Consider the following 26022-nt stretch of genomic DNA (forward strand, 5'->3'; position numbering starts at 1 on the left):
GGCAAAATATGACAAAAGGCTTGGAAGAGTAGATGGAAAGAATGAAAAGCTTTTATACTGTAACCGTTAGTCTGAATATGAAAAATATGTATGTCTGGAAACTAACCTGAAAATGTCGGTATTTTTATGACCTGACTGTTCACTAACCTAATACAGCGCAGGTGTGACTCACCTGTCCCTGGCAGGGCAGTTGGTACTTTTACAACAGTGGCTAAGTAGGTTTCAACAATAAGAATATTTCTGCTTGGCTTTCTAACCTTGTTGTTTTCTGAACTGGATTCAGTATTGGGCTAACAGATTAATTTTATTCTTAATGAGGACATACTCACATTATGAGAGGAGTAAGAACCAGAGTCACCTTAAAATCAGGGTTCTCAACCTTTTTTATGCCATGGACCCCCTACTATTAACCGAAGGTCGTGGACTCCAGTGATGTGTTTTGTAACTTCAAAATATTAAACTAATTCGAAGGAATCTGTGAATTCAGGCCTATCTTCGAGTTTACTTTAAGCAAGGCGTGCACATATCTTGTAGTAGTGTGAGGACATATGTAATTCACATACTTATGCATGTAAGCCGTATTTAAACACACAAGAATGCTTATATATATATAATATATATGTGTGTGTGTGTGTGTGTGTGTGTGTGTGTGTGTGTGTATATATGTATGTGTATATATATATATATATATATATATACACACACAAGATTACTCAAATATTACTTAAGTATTAAATACACAATAGCCAGGTTGGGAACCCCTGCTTTAAATCCTTCCACCTCTTTTTCAACAGAAGAGAATGCTCCAGTTCTGACCTCAGTTCCCTCTCCTTTGAGAGAATCCCTGGGCAGCACTGATGTCTTCAAGAATGGAAATATATAATCCTCTTAGCAAAATCCTATCAACTGGAATTGTGCTTTTTTATAGTCAAAGATGCACTAGGAGCTTGAATAAGTAGAGCTTAGTGTGTGTTGGAACTCATCCTCGAGAATGTCAGAGAAGTGGCTGGTCTGTCTTTCTGTTTAGTTTCCAGTGATTTCAATTGCTCAGAGAAGATTAATGGTGGCAGAACCAATCATAGCGGGAGTGATAATTTGTTCAGCCAAAGCTATCTGGTCTCAGTTGTTATGATAGAGCAGTATGCCATTGTATCAGTGTTGCTTTGTTTGTTTTCTATTCTGAAGTACATCATTTATATATTTGATGTGAGTGATAGAGATAATTATGAAGGCAGCATTGAGGCCCTGCTTTTTCACGGCCTTGGCACTCTTCAGCAATTAATATTCAGGTAGTGAAATATATACTCTTCAGTATAACATTTTAAGTTGCATGACATCATACAATACTACATCAGTGTCAACAATGAAAGGAAACTAAGACAAATAGTTGAAACTCCTCCTCTAATATATTCCTTAAATTTGTTAAGTCATGAAGTGCTGCACTTAAAACTTTAGGCAATTATGTGAAATTGGAGAACTGCAGAGAAAGTTGTTTTCCATATGTGATTTAAATGTAATTTATAATGCTTTTTAAACTCTCTGTAGATAGATATTAGGATTTCTCATTCAAATTGGTGACAGAGCTTCACTATTTTATGACCTGGTTTCACATGCCAAGGATGCTATTAAACAGTGGTGCTTTTGAGCAGATATCTGAGGAGTGAAAATCAGTTATGAAAGGCTCAGAGAAGCTCCATGAGAAAATCTCATCTCGGTGAAGAGAATAAATACATTTCTTCCACACCGACTGCAGAAACAGTTACCAGTATTTTCATCTTGTGATGTATTAAGCATTATACATAAGAAATGCTTGAAAAGATTAAGGATTATAGTTTTGAAGGTGAAGGCTTTAGGAACTTATGAATTAAGTGCAAGTATTTGGCTCCTCAAACCTGCTCCATTGTTTAATCCGATGGCTGATCTGATTGTGACCACAACTCCACCTTCTTGTCTACCAGTGGTAACATTTCACATTTCAAGTATTTATCCAACACTGCCTTAAGAATATACAAGGTCTTTGCTTCCACAGGCTTTGGAGGAAGAAGGTACAAAAGTCTCATGACAGAAGGAATTTGCTATCTCAGATGCTTTGCTTTTAACCAGAGATCCCCTAGTTTTAGATACGCTTCCACAACAGGAAACATCTACTGTAGAGTCACCCTGTCTTTTCTACTCAGGATATTATATGTTTCAATCATTCCTTCTCACTCTCTATCAGAATATACAAACTTAGCCTTCCTAAATTGTCCTCCTTGGATCACCTACCCTATTCTCAGAATTCAACTAGGAAACTTTTTCGAATTACTTCACCTGCATTAAATCTTCCTCTAAGAAAACCAATACTATATAGAGGAAAATGGTGTATATCACAATTTTCTTTAACACAAAGCCATGCCAATTGCACAGGTGTCAAGAAACATGAGATTAAAACAAAATCAATTTTGTGTTTCTTAATTTTTTCCCCCACATAAGTTCCACAAGAGTGAATTTTAGTCCAATCCTCATTCTCCTCCAACAGATTCAATACCAGGAGTTTAATAATCTAGCTGTTGATTTTGCTAAAGAATCACATTTTGTTTCATGGACTGCAATAATAATAATATTTTTATTATATAGGGCTAGTAAAACAGTCCAAAACTTGACTACAAATTTCCCTCATGCTTAATTGCTTATATGCTTAATTGTAATAGAAAATAATAAATCAAACTGAAGCTATAGATGTTATGGATGGTAAAAGGGACAAAGTTTATAATGGATTATAATTTGGTTCTGGTTATCATTTGATAGCTTACATAAACATTTTTTTGAAAATATTACCTTGTAAATCACACCAAAATTTGTATTATTTTCTACATCAGATGGAAACCAACTGACATGAATGGTTTACATTTCTAGTTGAAGTTCAATGTTCAAAGTTCAAAGTAAATTTATTGTCAAAGTACCTATATGTCACCATATACAGACTTGAGATTCATTTTCTTGAAGGCATAATAAATCTAATAACTATAATAGAATCAATGAAATAAACACACCAACAGGGCAGACAACCAGTGCGCAAAAGACAAAAAAGATAGAAAAAAGTAATAACAATAAATAAATAAGCAATCAATATCAAGAACATGAGATGAAGTCATTGAAATTGAATCCTTAGGTTGTGGGAACATTTCAATGATGGGGAAGTGAAGTAGAGTGAGGTTATCCCCTCTGATTCAAGAGCCTTATGGTTGAGGGGTAATAACTGTTCTTGAACCTGGTGGTGTGAGCCCTGAGGCTCCTGTACCTTTTTCCTGATGGCAGCAGCGAGTAGACAGCATAACCTGGGCATGGGGTCCTGATGCACCATCAATAACTCTGAGACGTGAGGCGAGATATCGGCTTTTATTGGCTGGAAGAAAGAACAAGCAGCAATTGACCACCACACTGCATCCTGGAGACTGAGACCAGGGCGGAGTCCCCAATCGCCTTTATACCGGGGTCCGTGGGAGGAGCCACAGGAGCAGTCAGCAGGGGGGGCGCGTCCAGACAGGTATATGTAGTTCACCACAGGTCCCTGATGTTCAAAGCTGTTATCCTGCAACAATGCTCTGTGTTGATGTCCTGAAGGTTGAGATGGCTTTACCTGTGATGGACTTGGCCGTGTCCACTACTTTTGTAGGACTTTCTGTTCAAGGGCATTGGTGTGATGCAGTCAGTCAATATACACTCCACCACACATCTACAGAAGTTTTCCAAACCTTTAGATGTCATGCCAAATATTTGCAAACTTCTAAGGAAAGAGACACGCTGCCGTGTTTTTATGTATTGGACTTAAACGCTGGGCCCATGACAAGTCCTCTAGTATGATAATACTGAGGAATTTAAGAAGGAAGATAAAAGTAAGGGCAATTTAGTTTTAAGTTATTTGCTAAATATGCATTTATTTGTAAAGTCATTGAACCTAAGGACATAAAAACAGCTTCATCATCCATGACTTGGAATCGATTCTTATTTCCCTAATAAAAATGCTTTCCCTCTTGTGCATGCTCTATTTTAATTATCAATCTGCCGATCTATTAAAGAGCTTTTAAGTAAAGGGTGGCTTCATCCATGGCATTAGGACATACACCAAAATATTTTGATAAGCTTGCTAACTGGATTACTCAGAAGCTTGCACGCCTATCTTCTGTGCCTGTCACATTGGCCTGAGTGGGAATCACGATCACCCCATTTTATATGGTTGGCGAAGATCACTCTGGAGCTAGTCTGGAACAATTTAATATAAAGCACTCCACTCCCCTCAGCTATGCATGGTCCAGCGAGTCTCATATATTTCTAACCTCACACTGAGCTGCTGCTGTTATGTTTGGAGCAACTGTGCAGTCATTTTTTTAAAAATACTATGCAAAGTTTAAATCTACATATGAACTCATTGTTAAAATGTTATCATGTGAATACATAAAAAAAGAGTTTTAACCACATAATGTTATAGTATATTAATTACAGTATTTCTCTACAGAGTATTAATACAACTAATGGGAAGACAGACTGGGCAAATAAGTCCAAGGGGAAGATACAAACACCGTATCAATAATCTAAAAACAAGCAATTTGACAAAAGCATCAAATGGTTGAAGAAATTTGGTATGGGCCCCCAAATCCCAAGAACTTTCTATAGGGGCACTATTGAGAGCATCCTGACTGGCTGCATCACTGCCTAGTATGGGTACTGTACTTCCCTCAATTGTAGGACTCTGCAGAGAGTGGTGCGGACAGCCCAGCTATTCAGGGCATTTACAAAGCCAGGTGTGTAAAAAAGGCCTGAAGGATCAATGGGGACCTAAGTCACCCCAACCACAAACTGTTCCAGCTGCTACCATCTGGGAAACGGTACCGCAGCATAAAAGCCAAGACCAATAGGCTCCGGGACAGCTTCTTCCACCAGGCCATCAGTCTGCTTAATTCATACTGATGTAACTGTATTTCTATGTTATATTGACTGTCCTGTTGTACATTATATTTATTATAAATTACTATAAATTGCACATTTAGACAGAGATGTAAAGATTTTTACTCCTCGTGTATATGAAGGATGTAAGTAACAAAGTGAATTCAATTCAAGCAATGAGAAGACTTGAATCTAAGGCCAACACCATATACAGTAGTGGTTAGATGCTGCCTGTTATGCTGCTGGTGTGTAGGGCAGCAAAACATCATATACTGTACATCAAAGTATTTTTTCTTCTCAGCTTAGAATGAGAGTGAGAATGTGTGGTGAGGCGTTTATCGACGAGATGCACATACAGAGCAGAAATGAGTTCGGGGCATCTCAGAAGGGCAGCAAGTCAAATGAGCTACAGAAGAAAATATAAGCATGCTATAGAAAAAAATAAATAGTCGAATGAATTATGATAATGGCATAGTGGAGAAAATATTCAATTATAATCATGACTTTCAATAAACTTGAGGTTTATTGAGCTACTCTTTCAATCAAATGAAACAGAACTGCATCATACTAAAATGAAGCCCTGATTCTCAGTCTATTTTCTTGCTGTCATTTCCCACTGACATATAACATCTGCCTGTACAACTAATATACTTTTTTTACACAATATATGATGCACAGAGGTTGATGATTTCTAATGTCTGCTTTCATTTCAAAACTGTGTGTCAGAATTTATAACAAGCTGCCAGAGGTGAAGAAGAAAAAGGAGGAAGAGAAGAAGAAAGTTGCTTCCCAAACAAATCGATTGCGAGCTATGGTTTTCAAAAAGGTATTGCAACCACGAGAGAATAACTCATTATTCATTTAAGTATTAGTGATGTTTATATTTTCAGTGGTATTAATTTATTCTCATTCTTTCCAGAAACTGCTTGACCAAATCCTGCAGAAACAATGACTATTTTCATAAAGCATCAGGAAGATAGGAAGATCTTATACTAAAGCTGCCAGAGAATTGATATAATTGAAGCTACCACACTTAATAAAATGTTAATATATGAAACTCCACCCTTTCAAATTTTAAAACCTTAGTGTCTAATTTACTTTTTTGTGAGTTTGTCTGGAGTTTCAGACTTCAGAGAAATGTTTGTTCTTTATTATGTTGTTGCATAAAAGCCCATTGGTGCACTAGGCATAACTATATCTTTATTAGAAATAATGCATGTCTACTAGTTCAGGGTTTTTATTATTTATCCATTGCAATGAAGTTCAAGCTCAATCTTGTTAAAGACAACACAAACATATTTCTTGTTTTTTTCTCAGAGCCAGATCGATAAGTTCTGGAATGTTCTCTCTAACCTACAAATCAAAGTTCAAAGTTCAAGATAAATTTATTATCAAAGTATATGCATATCACCATATACGACCCCGTGGTTCATTTTCTTGTAGGCATTCACAGTCAAATGAATAAATAAAATAGAATCGTGAAAAACTGCACACAAACAAAAATATTTAAAAGTAAGTCTAAAAATACCTAACTAAATCCACAAAGAAATAAGTTAATAACAATTTTCTCAATATATTAATACGAAAGCAAGTATGCTCAGTATACATTATTAGTCCTGAAGAAGGGTCTCAGGCAAAAATATCAATTTTTTATCCATTTCCATAGATGCTGCCTGACCTGCTGAGTTCCTCTAGCATTTTTTTTGGGTATTATCAGTATATATTTAGTTTAAGTACCATAGTAGAAGCTTTACATTTATATTGAATCCCTGGTGCTAACTCCTGTTTAATTGTAAACCAAGGCACAAGCTAGATTATTGTACTCTCCTCATACAGTAACAGATTTAGGTTCTCTTTCATGTTAGTTAGCTTTAGGAAAATACCCAAAAATCTCTCATTCTGATCCAAAATCTCAAACATAAGTAATTGATATGGAAGAGTCTTCACTCCTACACTTAGTGAAATCTGTATTTGTCTGTCAGGACTGGCTTCACTTTTGTAGTGAATTAGAACATTGAAGAAAACAATGACCATTACAGCTTAGAGGTATCTAATGGCATCTTGAACAATCATGAAAACAGATGGACATGGAGACACAGTGAGAGGATATAGTAGAAATTACCCTTCTGTCCTAATACACTCCAGCTGTGGTGATTTATATGAATCTTTTAAAGCTTAGAAGCATCAAGCAAAAAAAAACCATTGTAAAATAGAAGGAATGATGCAAGGTATAGCTACAAACCTTTCCAAAAATAACATGTGACCCAATAAGCAATAATCTAGGCAAGGGTAATTTTTTTTGAATCTGCTATACTGCTTACGTTTTGAAAAAATACATGCACCTTTGCTTAAAAAATTCAAACTACGGTATGTTGAAATCTTGTACAGCATACTTAAGTTAATGTGCTAAAGCGGTGCTGCAATTTTTACTTATTTTATGTTTACCTGGTGCAATACTTATTAATACTTGTATATATTTTAAATGATATAATAATTGTATATATATTAAATGATATTCAGTAGCGCAAACTACAAATCACAAGGCAAGTTCACATTTAGTAGTCATGATGTGCAATTTTAAGTACTTACAGTACTTGAACGTGGTTTAACATTGCACAGCTAATCAAAATTAATCACCAATTTAGTTATTCCTTTGAATTTATTGAATTCAAAGGTAGCTTATTATCAAGGCTAAATATTACATTTTATGAATAAGGATTAACTTCCAACCTTCATTTGTTTCTTGTCTTTAGATCCACTATTTGAATAGATTGTATTTGTTTTCCTTTACCTAAGGCAACATTTGTAACAGCATATTATTTTTTCAGATGAAAGATGATTTAAAAAGAATTATACTATAAAATAAAATGAAGGTTGAACTGAATTTGGCAAGATGGCTGGACATGAAACTCTTCCATTGTTTCAATGAATAAAATATTATTATAATCCATCACATTTGTAATTATGAATTATTATAGATTAGGCTTTATGATGTGTTCTAGTTCCGGTCATTCTTTTCTTTCGTTTCTACTTTTGGGCGACTTTGAATCGGGGCAGCCTGCAGAAAACGAACACTGAGCTGAACTGGAATATGCCTTTTGATTTTGTGTTTTTGTTGCGGTTTGCTTGATCTTTCTTGCATGTGAGGGGGGATGTGTTGGTGTTTCTCTTTGAACGCGTCGGTTCCATAGTTCTTTGTTTCGTGGCTGTCTGTGGACAAGGCAAATTTCAGGGTTGTCTGCAACATACATACTTTGATAATAAATGTACTTGTACAAAATGGAATATACCTTGTTTCTTGGCTAATAGTCTTTTACAATTCTCATCCTTACTGAAGAAACATTGTGCTGTTAACAGGAGACACTAGAATTAAAATATGAGAATACTATCCTTTCTCCATTATGAAACCATATACTTGCTTCTTACTGCTATTTAAACACATACTCATTTACATGACTCTCCTTGCACAGGCAGTGAAGAAATAATATCATTGTGAGTAGTGTTAAGCAGAATCCCAAGGCGTTTTATAAATAAATTAAAAACCAGAGGATAGCTAGGGAGAGAATAGGACCACAGAAGGACAAAGAGGGAGTTCACACCTGGAGCCAGAGGAAGTGGGAAAGACACTCATTGATATTTACTGAGGAGTGGGCGTGGAGAATTGTGAGGTCATGCTGAGTTATGTTGATATTCTAGGGAATGTTGATATCAAGAAGGAGAACCAGCTGGATCTTTTGAGGAACATTAATGTGGATGATAGGGTCTGAGGGGATAATTGAGAGAGAAAGAGAGAAGATTGCTGGGATCTTGATGCAGATCTTTGCATCCTCTTTAGCCATAGGTGAAGCCCCAGAGGACTGGAGAATAGCCAATGTTGCCTTTTAAATGCAATAATTGTACTTGTCTCTTAACTTCCTCTGGCAGCTTAATCCATGCATTAGCCACCCTCTGGGTGAAATAGATGTCACTCAGATTTCTTTTAAAACTTGTCTCTCTCACGTTAAGCTAGCCTTCTAGTTCTGGACTTCCATTCCCCTGGGGAAAATACTTTGTCTATTCACCTTATCTATGCCCCTTATGATTTATAAATCCTGATAAGGTCATCACTCTGTCTCCTATCCAGCCTCTATTATAATCCAACCCTCTAGTCCCAGTCACACTCTTGGTTGCACCTCTTCAGTTTAAAGTCATCTTTCCGAAAGAGGGAGACCAGAACTGCACCCTGTACTTCTAGTGTGGTCTTACCAACATCTTCACTAGCTGAAACAGGATGTTCAAACTCCTATACTCAGTAAATTGACTGATAAAGACAAGCATGCCAATTACTTTCATCAATGTATCTACCTGTTTTGCTACTTTTAACGAACTATGGATTTGCATCCCTGGTTCCTCTGTTCAACAACTTCTGAGGGCCCTACAATGTACTGTGGAATTCCTGCCCTGATTTGTCTTACCAAAATAGAACACCTCATAATTATCTAAATAATCACTATGGCTTTGTGTGATAAAGGTTGTATCTTACTTGATTGTGTTTTTTTTGAGGAAATGACAAAAGTGATGATAGGGCAGTGGATGTTGTGCACAAGGACTTTAGTAAAGTTTTTGGCAATGCCCCTCATGGCAGACTTATCCAGAAGATTAAGGCACACAGGATCCATAGAAACTTGATTCCCTAGATTCAAAATTGGCAGAGGCCAGAGGGTAGTGGTACAGGGATGTTATGCTGAATGCACGTCTGTGACCAGTGATGTTCTGCAGGATTCAGTTCTGTTTCTGATTATTTGGACAAAAGTATTGGTGGGCTGATTAGTAAGTTGACAGGTGGCTTGAAGGAGGAGATGAATTGACATGAGTGCCAGCAGGGAGATCAGCAGGGAGGGGGCAGAAAGAGACAGAGGAATCATAGAGAAAGCAATACCTATGGAAAACAGAGAATGGGTGGCGAGGTGAAGATGCATTTGATGTAGGATCACATTGAAGATGGTGGAAGTTTTAGAGAAAAATGTACTGATTGCAGAGGCTCATGGGTGGTAGGTAAAGAGAAGAGGAAGTGGAGTTATGTATACCTGCTTTATATTTGCACTGTGGCATCTGCTCCCCAGGATGAGGCTGTACTTTCCAGAACATCAGAGATGTCCGCTTTCTTCAAAAAATGGAATTTCCCTTCCTCTATCATTGATGCTGCCCTTATCCGCATCTCAACCATTTCTCAAACATCCACCTTCACCCCATCTTCCCACCACCTTAACAGGGATTTATTGTGTGTGTGTTTGTGATAGTCCTTTATGTGTGAAAGTTCATTCATGAGTAATTCTCCATGTCGGTAGGTGCCAATGCCAAGACTGTACTGGACTTGCTGGACTGCATGCTCAGCTACTTCCGGAGTGTGAGACTTAAGTACTATAGCCAACATGGTCCCATTGCATGTGATATATTTAGTCATCTCAATTATTTCTCAGTACCAAGTGTAGTGAATCAAATAGGTAGAAGACTGTGATGGTGATATTCTCCGCCAAGATATTCATCCTTGTAACATTTCTAGTTGAAAATACAATCTTCTCCATTGAGTTCAGGCACTGAACTCAGAAGGTTGAACAGGTGGGAAAGGGGCCATTTGTGGTTCTCACTCTGGGCAGAGGTTATGTAGGCCGCTTCTTGATAGAAGTGTTTTATACAAAACTTTCCAAAGTGTCTTACACTGGTGCCTTAATGTATTCTCAGTAGAGCAGAGGACTCTACTATTCCAGCTCAGCTTCTTTCATACCCGCTGCCACCATCTACTGAGTATTGCTATGGTCTGGCTACATAGGGGACTATGCCTTTAAGTGTGGATATTCATTTGGGGCTGTTACACTGATGAGTGTTTGCAAATGTGCTAAATTAAGCAAATGTCTTTAAGAAACACGCAGAAGAGAAGCAATAATATAAATTGTACAGTTAGGAAAATGTAGGCAGCTATTAATGAAGTAGTGGAATGGGGATGTTGATAGGGGTTTAAATTTTCTGTTGCAAAAACTCAAGTTATTCGTTTTTTCTAAAAGGAGGATTACACCCACAATTGTTCTCAAGTTACATGGTTAAAGTCTTAAACAAGAATCAATGGTAAAGTTTTAAGGAATGTGGATGGACACGTCTAATATAGAAAGTGCATGTGAATAAATTTCTAGAGAAGTGTAAAAAAAGCCCTTAATGTGCTCAGGAACTTAGTTGGGTGTGATTGCGGTGCGAGTAGGAGGTCATGGAATTGCTTTAATCAGATCTGTCTTTGATTATGGATGTGCTGTTTATGGGTCAGCCTCACCAGCAGTCTTAAAGCCCCTAGATGAAGTTCAAGCTCAACCATTATGTTGTGGTGCTTTTAAATCATTCCCAATTTTGGCATTACTGGTAGAAGTGGATGACATACTTTACATCTAAGTATCACACACAAAATGCTGGAGGAACTCAGCAGGCCAGGCAGCATCTATGGAAAAGAGTAAACTGCTGATGTTTTAGGCCGAGACCCTTCATCAGGACAGGAAAAACAGGGTAAGAAGGTGGGGGAAGGGGAGGAAGACATACAAGGGGGTAGATGGTAGGTGAAACTGGGAGGGGGAGGGGTGAAGTAAAGAGCTGGGAAGTTGATTGGTGAAAGAGATAAAGGGCTGGAGAAGGGGAATATCGAATAAGAGATGGTAGAAGACCATGGAAGAAAGGGAAGGATAAGGACCACCAGAGGGAGGTGATGAGCAGATAAGGAGATAAGGTGAGAGAAGGAAATGGGAATGGTGAAGGGAGGGGGGGGGGCAATTACCAGAATTTTGAGAAATCAATGTTCGTGCCATCTAGTTGAGGCTACTTAGACAGAATATAAGGTGTTGCTCCTCCAACCTGAGTGTGGCCTCATCGTGGCAGTAGAGGATGCCGTGGACTGACATGTCAGAATGGGAATAGGAAATAGAATTAAAATGGGTGGCCACCAGGAGATCCCACTTTTTCTGGTGAAGAGAGCGTAGGCACTCAGTGAAGTGGTCTGCCAATCTACGTTGGGTCTCACCGATATACAGGAGGCAACACTGGGACCACCATATACAGAAGATGACCCCAACTGACTCACAGGTGAACTGTTGCCTCACCTGGAATGACTGTTTAGGGCCCTGAATGGTGGCGAGCAAGGAGGTGTAGGGACAGGCGTGGCACTTGTTCCGCTTGCAAGGGTAAGTGCCAGGAGAGAGATCAGTGGAGAGAGGCGAATGGACAAGGGAGCCTCACAGGGAGCAATTCCTGTGGAAAGCAGAAAGTGATGGGGTGGTATGTGAGGGCAAGAAGAACCCTTTCACTGCTGGGGTGGTAGGGGGATGAGGTGAGGGTAGACATGTGTGAAATGGAAATGATGTGGGTGAAGGCTGTGTTGATGATGGAAGAAGGAAAGCCCCTTTCTTTGAAGGAGGACTTCTTAAGAGTTCTGGAATGAACAGCCTCATCCTGAGAGCAGATGCTGCGGAGACGGAGGAACTGAGAGAAGGGGTTGGCATTTTTACCAGTGACAGGGTGGGAAGAGGTATAGTCCAGGCAGCTGTGTGAATCAGCGGATTTATAAAAGATACCAGTAGATAACCTCTCTCCAGAGATAGAGCCAGAGAGATCAACAACGGGGAAGGTGGTGTCGGAAATAGATCAGGTAAGCTTGAGGGCAGGTTGAAAGTTGGAGGCAACATTGATGAAGTCAATGAGCTCAGCGTGGGTGCAAGAGGCAGCGCCAATGCAGTTGTTGATGTAGCACAGGAAAAGTTAGGAAGTGATACTGGTGTAGGCTTGGAACACAGACCGTTCCACACAGCCGACAAAACGGCAGGCATAGCTGGGATCCTTTGTTTTCAAGGAAGTGGAAGTGCCGAAGGAGAAATTATTGAGAAGTTCCCCCAGACAGAGGAGCATGGTGGTGTAGGGGGAACAGGTTGAGTCTGTTGTCTGGAATGAAGCGGAGAGCTTTAAGGCCCTCCTGATGGGGAATGGAGGTGTACAGAGACTGGACATCCATGGTGAAAACGTGTTGATTAGGGCCAGGGAACTTTAAGTCATTCTAAAGATCCAGAGCATGTGAGGTGTCACGGATGTAGGTGGGAAGGGACTGAACTGGTGGGGGGATAAAACAGAGTTGAGGTTAGCAGGTATGAGTTCAGTGGGACAGGAACAAGCTGAAACAATGGGTCTACCTGAACGGTCGGGTTTGTGGGTCTTGGGCAGGAGGTAGAAATAGGAAGTGTGGGGTAAGGGAACTATGAGGTTGATGACAGTGGATAGAAGAACCCCAGAATTAATAAGGTCAGTGATGGTGCTCCTTCATGGGATTCTGCTCGAGGGGTAAGTAAGAGGAAGAGTCTGAAAGTTGTTGCCTGGCCTCCGCAAGGTAGAGGTCAGTCCTCCAGACTACTACAGTATCACCTCCTTATCTGTGGGTTTGATGATGAGGTTAGAATATGTGCGGAGAGAGTGGAGAGTAGTGCGTTCGGAAGGAGTGAGGTTGAACTTGGAGAGAGGAGTGGTAAAGGCAAGATGGTTGGTGACTCGGCAGTTAGCAATGAAAAGATCCAGAGCAGGGTGTCCAGGAAGAGGAGAGTTGAAGAAGGGAGAAGGGGTCATCAGCACGGGTCGGAGAGCCCTTGCCAAAGTAGGTATGGAGGCAGAGAGAGCGGAAGAAGTGCTCTGCATCATGGCAGGCGCGGAGCTCACTGAGGTGTGGGCGCAGTTTAGAAGTGAAAAGATCCAGAGCAGGCAGAAGACCAAAGAAGTACATCTGCGCAAGTTACAGTTAGCAATTCTTTACTAAGTTAATGTAAGACGACTTAAAGTTGGTCATTCAATATTGGCAATCTTAGTAGTGTTGAGAGCACTGCATTCGTAAAGTCTTCAGTTTAGGGGAGGGGATGGGAAATGAATGGGCACAAAATCTTGTGTTGTTTCATGCGGAATATGGTACTAAAGTACCCCTTTCTGTCAGTCCTCCTTGGTTTTTCCCTTTAGCTGTGGTTGATGTAAGCTTTCAAGAAAAGATCAAGATGAAGAATGATTATGTACCAGTGGCACAGGTAGTACCTCAGGCAATATCTGTCTGAGACAGTTGCTATCATTTTTGCTTTGGAATGGGTCGAAGAAGTGCACCATTATGACATACTTATGTACTCTGATTCACTCTCGGTCTTGACATGTATAAAAACAGATTGTGTACTTCATATTGTGGGCAAGGCATTCATCTTGAGATCGGACAACATCTGTTGAGGCTGCACAGTCTAGGCTTCTGTATACATTTCATTTGGCTTGAAGGAAATGAGGTGGCAGACTTTCTTGCCAAGCAATTACTTAACATTAACGGCATAAAAGATATAAATGTAGTAATGTCTTAGCAAAACTGGGAGGTGAATGCATAATTCAGGGGAATTAAGGGTTATGGGAAAAGGCAGGTAGGTGACAATGATTCCATGCCAGAATTCTGACTGTTTGGGGGAAGGATTTAGTGGGTATACTTCCTGTTTCTTTGCTCCACACTCCAACTTAGTAAGTGATGGTAATGCACCTTATGTTGGTCTGCCAGCTGCCATTAAGCTTTACAAGAAGAAGGAGAAATATTCAGGTCTTACTTTAATGCATGATGCTAGGTGCAGTTCATCGTAATGGTTTTTTACACAAATTTTTATTCAGATGTATGAGTTTATTTTACAGACTGTCTGTTGTGCACTGATGATAATTTTAAAGCAAGATTGTTTCCAAAAATATAGGGTTTGGTCAGTTTGATGGTATTAGTTTTAGCTGAACCATTTGATTGTCATTTTCCACAAGCTCCTGTTGGAAAAGTTTCACAAGGTATTATGTGTAATTGAGTGGAGTATGTTGTTAGTTCATTTCTGACTGCAAAATCCTCTGACTTTGTGTCAGCTGCCTCACAAAAGAAAGGAACTCTCTTGGTCATTGTGAATCAGAATATGTTTGCATTTAGTCACCAACATGCTGATCTTGTTTCATGTCTTTGAAATATAAGAATAAAGGCATACACTTACAAAATATCATTCATAAATCAAGGAAACGTCAAAGCACTAAGCACTAAGATGTTATGCAGGAAACATGATAAGAAATTGTGTACAACAATCTCTCACCGATGAAGATGTAATACTGTTCAGATAATTTATGTTTTAATGTGTTGGTTAAGAGGTTCCTTCTGACTAGAACAATGGAGGTAACTCCACTGCTCTTTGAAATAGCTGTCTAAGATCTATGATGTCTGTGAGCAGAAAGACCCAAAGTTCAATATCTCATCAGAACAATTCCAACCGTGACATCAAAACACATCTTTGGGACTGAACAGGAGTGTCTGGATTGAAATGTAATTTGCAAAGGGATGAATGTATGAAGGAATAACATCACTTTGGGAGAATAGTGATGGTACCTGAAATAAACATACTTAGAACGTATGTACAAAGGGAATACAAAAATGGAACAATTTGTAAGCACGGATGTAGTGTTTAAAGTTATAGCATATAGAATGAGAAGGCAGCAAAGATACATCTTAGGCAAATGCCAAAGAGGATATGAACAGGTATATATTTCATGAACTGAAATTCAAGAAAACCTTCAGAAGAACAATATAGAAAACAACAGCTTTTTCAAATGGAAACAGTTTTGTTAATTGAGTAAGGGAAGCAAAACCACTGAAGACTAGTTCCATGGAAGTAGATAAGAGGAAAAAATGAAGAGAATGACACATTTGATTTTATTGATTCTTTTTTTCAATGAACTGCTGTGAGAGAGAATATGTTTCATGAGATCATTTGCGACCAGCGTTGACCCAATGTTCTGAGGAGGCCAGGGAATTGGAATTAGTTTGGAATTGGGTTATTATTGTCACTTGTACTGAAATACAGTGAGAAGTTTGTCTTGTATACTGCTCACGTAGCACATAGTGTTTCATCATTACACAGTACATTGAAGTAGTACAAGGTAAAACAATAACAGAATGCAGAATAAAGTGTAACTACCACAGAGAAAATGCGGCTTAAGCAGATATTGAGATGTAGAATCATAATGAGGAAGATTGTGGGGTTAAGAGTTCATCTTATCACATTAGGAAACCATTCAATAGTCTCATCGGTGTAGAATCTATCATTGAGCCTGGTGGTATATGCTTCCAGGCTTTTACATCTTCACCTGGAAAGAGGAGAAGAAGTTATTTGGGGTGGATGGTGTCCTTGATGATGCTGGCTGCTTTATTGAAGCAGTGAGAAGTATAGAGACCAGCTGATGTACCGACCTGTGTCCACAACTCTCTGCAGTTTTTTGCAGTCACGGACAGAGCAGTTGCCATACCAAGTTGTTATGCATCCAGATAAGATGTTTTTATGGTGCATCAATAAAAATTGGCAAGTGCTGATTCAAGTAAATTTATTGTCGGAGACTTAATTGTTCAACCTTGAGATTTGCTTGCTCACAGGTAGCCACAAAGCAAGAAACCCAAAAGAACACAATTTAAGGGGGAAAAAAATTAGAAATAAAAGACCAACACTTGATGCACTAATAATTGAAGCAAACAACAGCATTCCAAACTAAAAATGAGTCATCAGATTCGAATCCTGGAGCAGCCCGGAGTAGGCCCAAAGCCTTGCTTCTCAGTTCATCATATTAGTGGGCATGGAGTACAGCAGCTGAGCAGTCTTCATAACCTCAGCATCAGGGAGACGACCATCACGGAGAACGAGCCAACTTGGCTCTCATTCTGACTGACAGCCTGCCTTTTCAGCCTATCTGGGCCAGCTTTTAAATTGATCCAACAACGGAACAGCAAAAAGCTCCGGTGCCCTGGAGAGAAGATTGGACATTGCGGTGAGCAAGCGAAATTGGCTCTCGCCTCTGATCTGGGCAGCCATTTCAATTGTATAAACAGCACATTGCACTTTGCACCAAGACCCAGGCACCACTACTGTGAAATGCCCTGGGCCTAGGCCACACGTTGCCCAATGACTCGCTCCGGGCCTGGATTTCGTCACCCAGCCTGAAACCACTCTTAAGCTCTTCAAATCAGCTTGGCATCCAGAGCAATCTAACCTTGCACCCGGGTCAGCTGTACAAGCATCAAAATTGAATCTCCTCTGCCTGGGCCTTGACTTCTCCCTATGGCTCCCAGAGTGATCCAAGCTCACTCCTGGGCCAGCTGTTGATGGGGACATACCAAACTTTTTTACCCACCTGCGGAAAGGGAGGCATTGGTAAACTTTCTTGGCTGCGGCATCTACTGTACATGGTTGGACCAGAACAGGCTATTAGTGATCCTCACTAGTTTTTAAAAAAAAACTTATTTCTGTTTTTGTACTACTTATTTTAACAATGTAATATATAAAACTTAACTATTTAATATACCTATATACTTACTGTAATTCTGTTTTTTTCCATATTTCTCATGTATTGTATTGAACTGCTGCTGCAAAAGGCCTGCTTCTGATTCACTCCTATTAACTTGACCCTCTCAGGCACTTGAACCTCACCATCATCACTGAAGACAGGAGCATATGCACCTCCCCATTTCTGAAGTTTATCATAATCTCTTTTGTTTTTCTGACACTGGTGGGAAGTTTGTTGTCCTGGCACCATGCTACTAAACTCTCGATCTCCTTCCTGTACTTTGATTTAAGGTTTTTTGAGACCTGGCCGACTACGGTGATATTATCTGAAAACTCATTAATGGAGTCAGAGCAGAATGTTGCCATGAAATCGTGAGTGTATAGGGAGTAGAGTAGGGAACAGAGGTGCAGCCTTTTGCTTAAAACTGAGCCCAGCTGAAAGGATTTAGACCAGTGTTTTGACAAAAACCATAATAAAATGATAACCGTAATAGAATCAATGGAAGACTGTGCCAACTTGGGCGTTCAACCAATGTGCAAAAACAAACTGTTCCAACACAAAAAGAAATAAATAATAATAATAATAATAATAATAATAAATAAATAAACAATAAATAAAGATCATTGAACTTGATGGGGTTGATGTAGATACAAGAGATTGTAGATGCTGGAATCTGGAAAGAAAATAAACCCCTGGAGGAACTCAATGGGTTAGGTAGCATCTGTGGAAGCAGAGGGATAGTTGTCACTTTGGATCGAGACACTGCATCAGAACTTGTGGAGTTAGGATTGAGTTAGTTGGTCTTGTGGAAATATGAGTTTTGGGCAGTGTGACTAGAGATCACAGAGAAACTACAAGGCTTAGATTTCAAGGGTTTGAGTCAGTGAGAGCTGGTAGAGTCCAGCAGCAGGGAGAAAAGAAAAAGTATGTAACATTTTAAAGAGTGGTGAATGGTTAAAAGATGAGGCAGTCTACAAACTCCTAGTCATTGGGATGAAGAAGAACTGAAAGGAACTTGAACATGCATCTTTTTAAAGAAAACTGAATACTTTTCCCCTCAGAGTTAATTCTGGAGCAATCAGAGGTGATTAAATCTTGTTCTTGAGAGAAACTTGGCTAAATACAGAGAAGCTTAAAGTTATCAATTTCAAATAAGGACACCTGCTACAGAAAAACTAAGAAGCTTCTAGAAAAATACAGAATCAACTGAACTACAATTACAAGAAATTTTACTGAACAATTACATGTATATGGGAGATTATATAAAAACACAAGCACGTATAGGAAAGGTTACAAGAAACGTTACTATGTTACATTCGAATCCAGTATCATACACTAACTGTGTTAAAGTTTCTGGCTTTTTGAGCTCTAGAGGAAAACATATGAGAGTGGGACATGTCAGCGGAAAGAGTGAGCAACTAACTTAGTGAAAGCAACACTATTAAATGCAAATTGTAGGAAGTAGATGGACACATTATCAGTGACTGGAGTCTTGTAATGGGTAGATTGTGTTCGGAGGTTGGAAGTGAATATCTAAGGAAACTGGATGAGAAGTGTGGGATTAGAGGGAGGAGGGGAAGTGGGAAGTTAAATTAGTAAGTAGTTAGAGATTGGTATCTTGGTGATTAAGATATTGAAGGTGGATAAGACGTAGTTCAGTTATAGTCACTTGAGTATAGATGAGTACATTACTGGGAATCAATTTGCCAGGGAAATATTGAAAATGCAGAGAATGAAGAATTGCACCCATTGGTGATTAACAGAGAACTAAAAGAAGCTGATCATATCTGCATGGACTTGGTCCAGTCATCGAAAATGAGACACAAGTTTGGAAGTGGACATGGCATCTATTAGGTACGTGGGTTATGATCAAAGAAAAAGTAGCTGGAGTCACTTCGCACTTTAGTGCCAGGGTGTTTATTAGGTGGGTCAAAAATCAAACTTGCAAAAAGTAGCGAAAATAGTGAGAAGAAACTCCTCCATGAAATTGTGGGATCCCAACACAACTGATGACTGTGTACGGTGGGAGAAAAATACCTGAACTGCTCTGCATCACTAGGATAACGAGGGTAACTTTCAAGGATAACGAGGGTAACTTTCTTCAACTCTGGTTTTCTATGTTTTCAGGTGGCTAATGAGGCCAATGTGGAAACAGAAGATCCTTCCATAGATGAGGCGGAGGTGGCTGATGGTATGGGTGGGTGGCCAGTTTATGCAGGCCTCAGAAAGCACAGCCAATAATAATCAACAACTACAAACATGAGAAAACCATATAGAACAATGTTTACAGGTAATGAGTGAAAAAGAATAATGAAGCAATGGTGTAGAGAAATACTGGCTTCAACTATAATGGCCATGCAGCGATAAGCCAGTGCCAGAACACAGCTTCAGAACAGAAGGACATCCCTTTAGCACAGTGCTGAGGAGGAATATCTTTAGCCAGACAATGTTGAAACTGTGGAATTCAGTGCCATGGATGGCTATGGATGCCAAATTATTAAATATATTTAAAGCGATGGTTGATAATTTCTTGATTAGCAAGGTATCAATGGTTACAGGGAGATAGCAGGAGAATGAGGTTGAGGGGAATAATAAATCAGCCATGGTTGAATGGCAGAGCAGAGTTGATGGGCCGAATAGCCTGACTCCGCTGGGTTATGTTCGAAGTGGTAAGGAACTGTCACAGGTGGTAAGAGAGTGTCAGATTGTAGAACAGTATTCAAATAGAGAAGGATATTTCCAAAATCGGGGCTTCAGTTTGAAGGTGAAAATTAATCAGAGCAAGTAGGTTACAGCTCACAAACATCAAGAAACATGATATATGGGAAAGAAAAAACATCAATCATTGCATCCTATATTTTCCCTTTTACTCTTCAATGAAAATTTGCCTTAGAGCTTTCAATCTCCAGTACCAAGCTGGAAGGAAATAGTAAAATTTGTGGCCTCTGCTAAAGAAGGTAAAGAGAATCAAAACAGAATTATTCAGAGAGACAGATGAGAAGCCATAGCAATAGAATACCATAGGTACTGATGTGAAGAACAGTGACATGAAGATGATTGACTGATGATAGATTCTCTAGATTAAATATTCTGCTTCTGTACTTGCTAGCCTGTGACTTTCCTGGCATTAAAATTAATGGGCAGAAAATCACAGATTGGCAAGTGAAGAAGTGATAAGCTCCTGTCTTCACATATCTCATTTACCATGTGCACTGTCATAAGTTATTTGCTTGTGAATAAAAGATTACTTTGAAATCTATATTGTACTGAATCATGAAATAAACATCAAAGATTGCTTAATTACAATAAATGTAACTGGATCCAATACATTTTCTTTGTATTTTCAGCTATTTAATTCAAGAAGAATACAAAGATACATACACTTCAGTTAGGCTTATTGTGAAGCGAAATGTCAAAGTATAATTAAGTTTATTTCATATTCCTCAGAAAGAGAATCAGTTCAGTTTTCCATTCTTAGAAATAATTTAAGACATAATGTGCACTTCTGGCAAGCATTAACCATGAGGTAATTGAAATTACATCAGTCTATTGTTTGGTCTGTCAGAGTAATGGAAGTTACATTGACAGGGTATATAATATTCACTTTTAGGAAATCATGCATCCTTTAGTTGATCAGCCTTAGAGCTGGCAGATACTTTATCTACAACAGGTTAGAATATTTGAAACATTTTTCCCATCTTCAGTTTGTCCAGTTTATTTTTCTGAGCGAGCTCAGCAGATATATTATACCATAAAAGATATATAATAAACATAATTTTTAAAATGTAGGAATAAAAATGTCTCGTGGTCATGTGTAAACAAATTGGAAAAGTCTTTAAATCCAATTCAACAATGCCAGTAATGTGAAATGAGAGTCTTTACTGTCCATGTAAACACAAAACTGGGTTTATATGTCTGCATGTCTGCTTTTCGGCTAAACCAATACATTCAGTAAAAATACATAATTAAGCTCTCCCTCTTAGTCCATGAATTCCCATTTCTCCAGTACTTTCTGTTACTCCTCAGGTAACATATTAGCTGGTACTGCCAAACAATGAGACATCTTAAGAAGTCCGTCTCATTTTTATGATGTTGACTCATGTTATAATCTAATCCAGCTGTGGCATGGAACGTGGGCTCTTGCTTGGTTTTATAAAGACTTCAATATGGTTTCAGTTACTGGAACTAATTGAATTTGTTTTCTAATAATTGGCTAAGTTGCAATTTAGTCCACTAAAAGTAATCATTGCTGTGGTGTTAGACTGGAATGTGCTGAGTATGCATTTCACCGACTGAAGTATCTTTAACACCCAAGCAGAATTGTTTATCTCTGTCAATATTTGGGTGGTAAAATTACGAACATTTTGAATACCTTAGGAAAAGTGCTTCAAGAAAATAACACATATTTAACTTTCTACATAACAGATCAATACCTTTATTTTAATGTAATAATAAAACAGTCTTAAAGATTTTTTAAAGTTACATAAAATTGAGCCTTCTTTAGGTTAGCATGAATTTTCCAAAGTGAGAAGTTAATTTGAATTAGTATTTGATTTTTTTCTTTGCCTATATTATTCAACAGCATGGTGCACTACGGTTAGTATTTAGGTTCCATTTATTTCCCCTCATTCTCTCACATTATTAACTTCTTGCTTACTGTTTTTAATTGGATTAGGTTCTAATTCCATTTTTCTGAATATCACTGTCCCCAGCTTAGCAGACATGGACCCATTAACTTTGTATGGGCTACTATTTTGTGCTATTATAATGGCATTTTTTATTCTGAAAAGACAAATATTCACATTCCAAATAATTATTATTCAACACAGGTTTTTCCATTATCGGCCATGCTTCAAAGCAGCTTTGCATTTGTTCCTTCTAGGTTATATGAAAGCAAAAAGCATTGATTAATCACTGAAATTCTGATGCTAAATATGGCTATTGATCTAATATCCAACTCCTCCATTTCAGTGCATTGTAGCTGCAAAATATATAATCAACCTGAGGTACTGCGTTAAATCACAGGGGACATACCAACATCACCTCCTTCCTCACATCTCTTGTCATATAAAATAGCAATTTGAGCAATGCTAGGAACAAGACAAGTTTTTCTCTATTACATACTGTCCTGATTTATACATATTCAAAGTAAACTTTGAAAAATGTATACATACCTGTGTTTTCACTGTCTCTTGCCTTCAAAATGTGATTTTATAAGTTGTTGGTGATCTCACACTTGGAGTATTGTGTACAGTTTTGGTTTCCTGTTTCAGAAAAGATTTGAAAGAGTGCAGAGATTTACGAGGATGCTGCCAAGGCCAGAGTTATAGAGAGAGGCTGGCCAGTCTGGGCGTTTATTGCCTGGAATGTAGGAGAGTGAAGGTGACCTTCTGAGAGTGTTTAATAATTATGAGATGCATGGATAACAGTCATATCCCCAGAGGAGTGGAGTTCAAAGCCAGGGTGTTCAGCCTTAGGGTGAAAGGGGAAAGATTTAAAAGGGACCTGAGGGGGAAATTTTTCACATACAGTACCACACAAATTCTTAGGCACAATGTCTGCGTGTGTACACACACACACACACACACACACACACACACACACACACACACACACACACACACTCTAAGAATTTTACACAGTGCTGTAGAGGGTGGGGAGTACATGGAATGAGCTGGCAGAGGAAACGGTTCAGGTGGGTATAGAGATAATTGACTTATCTAAACCATCAGCAGTTTAGGGAGAAAGACCACAGTCATCTTTGTCGAAAAGAAAGATGGGGATTGCTCTCACTGCATCGAACACCAAAGACTCAACAAAATAAACATTAAGAACCAATACCCTCTCCATTTAATGGATAGCACATTCGCTTATCCATTACACTCTATGGGCCCCAGATCTTCACCAAGCTGGAACTGCAAAGTGCATCCAATCTAAACCACATGACAGGAAGACAGTGTTCATAACACCCTCCAGCCCCCATGAATACTTGATGATGCCTTTCAGGCTTTCAGCCATTTCAAAGCCTTCATTCACAAGATCCTCCAAGACATGCTACACGCCTCTATTTTCTTCTACCTCGATGACGTCCCCATTTTCTCCAAGGATCCCCAAGGCCAGGTCTGTCACACCTGTTCAGTCCTACAGCGTTGTCTGGAAAACAAAGTACTGTAAGTTAGAGAAATGCCAGTTCCTCACCCAAGTCATTTCCTTCCTGCGCTACATTCTTTCACCCTAAGGTATAATCATGGACCCAGAGAAAGCATGCACCATCATTGAATGGCCCCCACCATACTTCTTGGGCTTCTCCAATTTTCATCAGGAACTACAGCCAGATTGCCATTCCTCTCACCTCCCTCACCAAATCACCTAATCACAGATAACCTGGTCTGCTGTTGTGGTCCAGGCTTTCAAGGAGCTCAAGAGATGCTTAATCTCTGCTCCCATTCTTCACCATCCAAACCCCTCCAGAACTTTTGTGGTAGAAGTGGACATTTCTGATGTGAGCACTGCGGCCATTCTCTCTCAGAACAGATGGGAAGACTCGCCCTTGTGCCACCTTCTCATGCAACTTCAATTCTACATAGCGCTGTTATGGAGTGGGAGAGAGGGAGCTACTTGCCATTAAGTGGGCCTTGGAGGAATGGAGACATTGGCTGATGGGAAACACTAAGTCCTTGCTGATCTGGATGGACCACCAGAACCTCACATCCATTCAGTGGACCCGCCAACTCAAACCACATCAGGCTTGCTGGGCCCTCTTCTTCAAGCAATTCAACTTCACCATCTCCTATGGACCCAGCTCCAAGAACACTGAGGCAGACACCCTGTCATGACAGTTCAACCCAACTGAAATGGGGATCGACCCTCAGCCCATCACTCCATCCTCGTGGATTCCTACCCCGATCGTCTGGGAGCTTGAGCACCAGATCCGCCAGGCTCTACAGCAAAAGCCTACTCCAGCCAACACATCTGACAACTGCATGTACGTGCCGGTGACTGTGCCTTCTGAGGCACTCCAGTGAGTCCACTCCTCACCCCTCTCCAGCTATCCAGCTGCAAGATAGATCCTGTATTTTCTGCAGCACCCATTCTGCTGGTCCATCAGGATCATGAATGTACATCAGTTCATTGCTGCCTGCCATCAATGTGCCCAGTCTAGTTCTTCCAACTTCTGGCCCTCTTCTCTTCTATGACCCCTACCAGATTCTAGATGTCTGTGGTCCCACATCCTCATGGATTTTATCATGGCTTTGCAACCTTCCAAAGGGGCCACAGTGACCATGACAGTGGTGGACCAGTTCTCCAAGGCAGCCAACTTCATTGCTCTCCCCAAACATCCATCAGCTGCTGTGACGGTGGACCTGCTTCTCCCACATATAGTTCGCCTCCACACTTTCCCTCAGGAAATTTTGTCGAACCAGGACCCACAATTCGTCTCCTGCTTCTGGCGAACCTTCTGCTACCTCCTCTGCATCTTGTTGAGTTTGTTCTCTGCCCATCATCCCGAGACCAACAGGTCAGTCAGTAAGAGCCAATCCACAAGTGGAGAAGTTTCTGTGATACCTCGCTGCCTCTAACCCATCCACATGGAAGAACTATCTGCTCTGGGCCAAACTGTCCCACAATTTACACACAACCTCTGCCATGGCTACATCACCCTTTGAAGTGCTTTGTGGCTACCATCCCCACTGGTGGTGGTCTCATCCGCTGGGGCCCTGGTTTGCCGCTGCTGGAATGCTTGAAAGAGGGAATGGAGGGCCAACCACACATCCTGTTGCCAGGCCAGCTGAGATCTGCCCACGCACCAAGTCGCGTAAACTCTCACCACTGTTTATCAGTACTCTCAAGATCACCATCTGCATCAATCCAGTAACGTACAATCTCTAGCTGCCACCACCCCTTGGTATCGCACCTAACTTCCACGTGTCCGGCCTGAAGCCTGTTGGCCACAGACCACTCAACTCAACTGAGTCTACACCTCTGGAAAAAAGGATGGTAGAAGGTGGTCTCACGTACATGGTCCATCTGTTGATGGATTCACATTGTTGTGGTTGGGGTGTGCAGTACCTGGTTGACTGGGAAGCGTACAGCCCAGAGGAGAGGGCTTGGATGCCATCCAGTTTTATCTTGGATGCATCACTCATTGGGGAGACCCACCAGACCCATCTGGATCATCCTGGGTTGCTGGGTGCCAGTTGTGTGGGGTTGGTGGAGGGGTGGGTGTCCTCTCAGGTCTGTACAGGCAGGCACCTCCCATTCTCCACCCAGCTAAACAGAAGTCACCTGTCACTAGTTTCTAACTCGTTGTCTGCTGCCTATTGAAACCCTACTGTCATCCACAGTCCTTGTTCACCCATTGAGCCACCCAGCAAGCCTCAGTCAGTTTCTCCTAGTCTTCATTTACCTTGTGGCTCTGTCATATTAAGTATCCATTTTCTGCTGTTTTGTGGCCCTTCAAAGCTTGTTATTTTGCAGTTTATCATTAAAGTGATCGCGCACCACTAAATCCTTTCTGCTGCTCTGCATTTGTATCAAACCATTTCTATGTTCTGAGACGTATTCAGTAATACGTATTCAAAGTTGAGATCAATCAGGCTGAAGAAAATCAGGGGATGAGTGGATGGTTTGGAAAATGGACATGTGATGTAGAATTATCTTATTGAATAATGGGAGAGTTTAGAGGGCTACATGGCTTGTTTCTATAGACAAAATCACATCATGGTTATACTT

The 26022-nt window shown here is 39.9% G+C and overlaps 1 protein-coding gene and 1 long non-coding RNA gene across 7 annotated transcripts in view; one reads left to right on the top strand and one right to left on the bottom strand.

Annotated features, from left to right (window-relative positions):
• Positions 1-19638, top strand: part of c23h10orf90 (chromosome 23 C10orf90 homolog) — a 198192-nt gene extending 178554 nt beyond the window's left edge. For 2 of the 4 annotated variants that reach the window (XM_073027582.1, XM_073027584.1), the window contains exons 9-10: positions 5650-5749; positions 5843-8201. In XM_073027582.1, coding sequence (XP_072883683.1) covers positions 5650-5749; positions 5843-5875 — 133 coding nt within the window. In that variant the 3' untranslated portion in view covers positions 5876-8201. Of the gene's footprint in view, positions 1-4495; positions 5619-5649; positions 5750-5842; positions 8202-19416 lie in introns of those variants that run through there. The other 2 variants (XM_073027586.1, XM_073027585.1) reach the window with 2 other exon arrangements.
• Positions 1-22640, bottom strand: part of LOC140715421 (uncharacterized) — a 123964-nt gene extending 101324 nt beyond the window's left edge. For all 3 annotated transcript variants that reach the window (XR_012096131.1, XR_012096132.1, XR_012096133.1), the window contains exon 1: positions 22464-22640. This is a non-coding gene — a long non-coding RNA (uncharacterized lncRNA). The remainder of the gene's footprint in view (positions 1-22463) is intronic.
• Between the last annotated feature and the right edge of the window lie 3382 nt (positions 22641-26022).

Source organism: Hemitrygon akajei, chromosome 23 (assembly GCF_048418815.1).
Source record: "Hemitrygon akajei chromosome 23, sHemAka1.3, whole genome shotgun sequence".
Classification (NCBI taxonomy): domain Eukaryota; kingdom Metazoa; phylum Chordata; class Chondrichthyes; order Myliobatiformes; family Dasyatidae; genus Hemitrygon; species Hemitrygon akajei.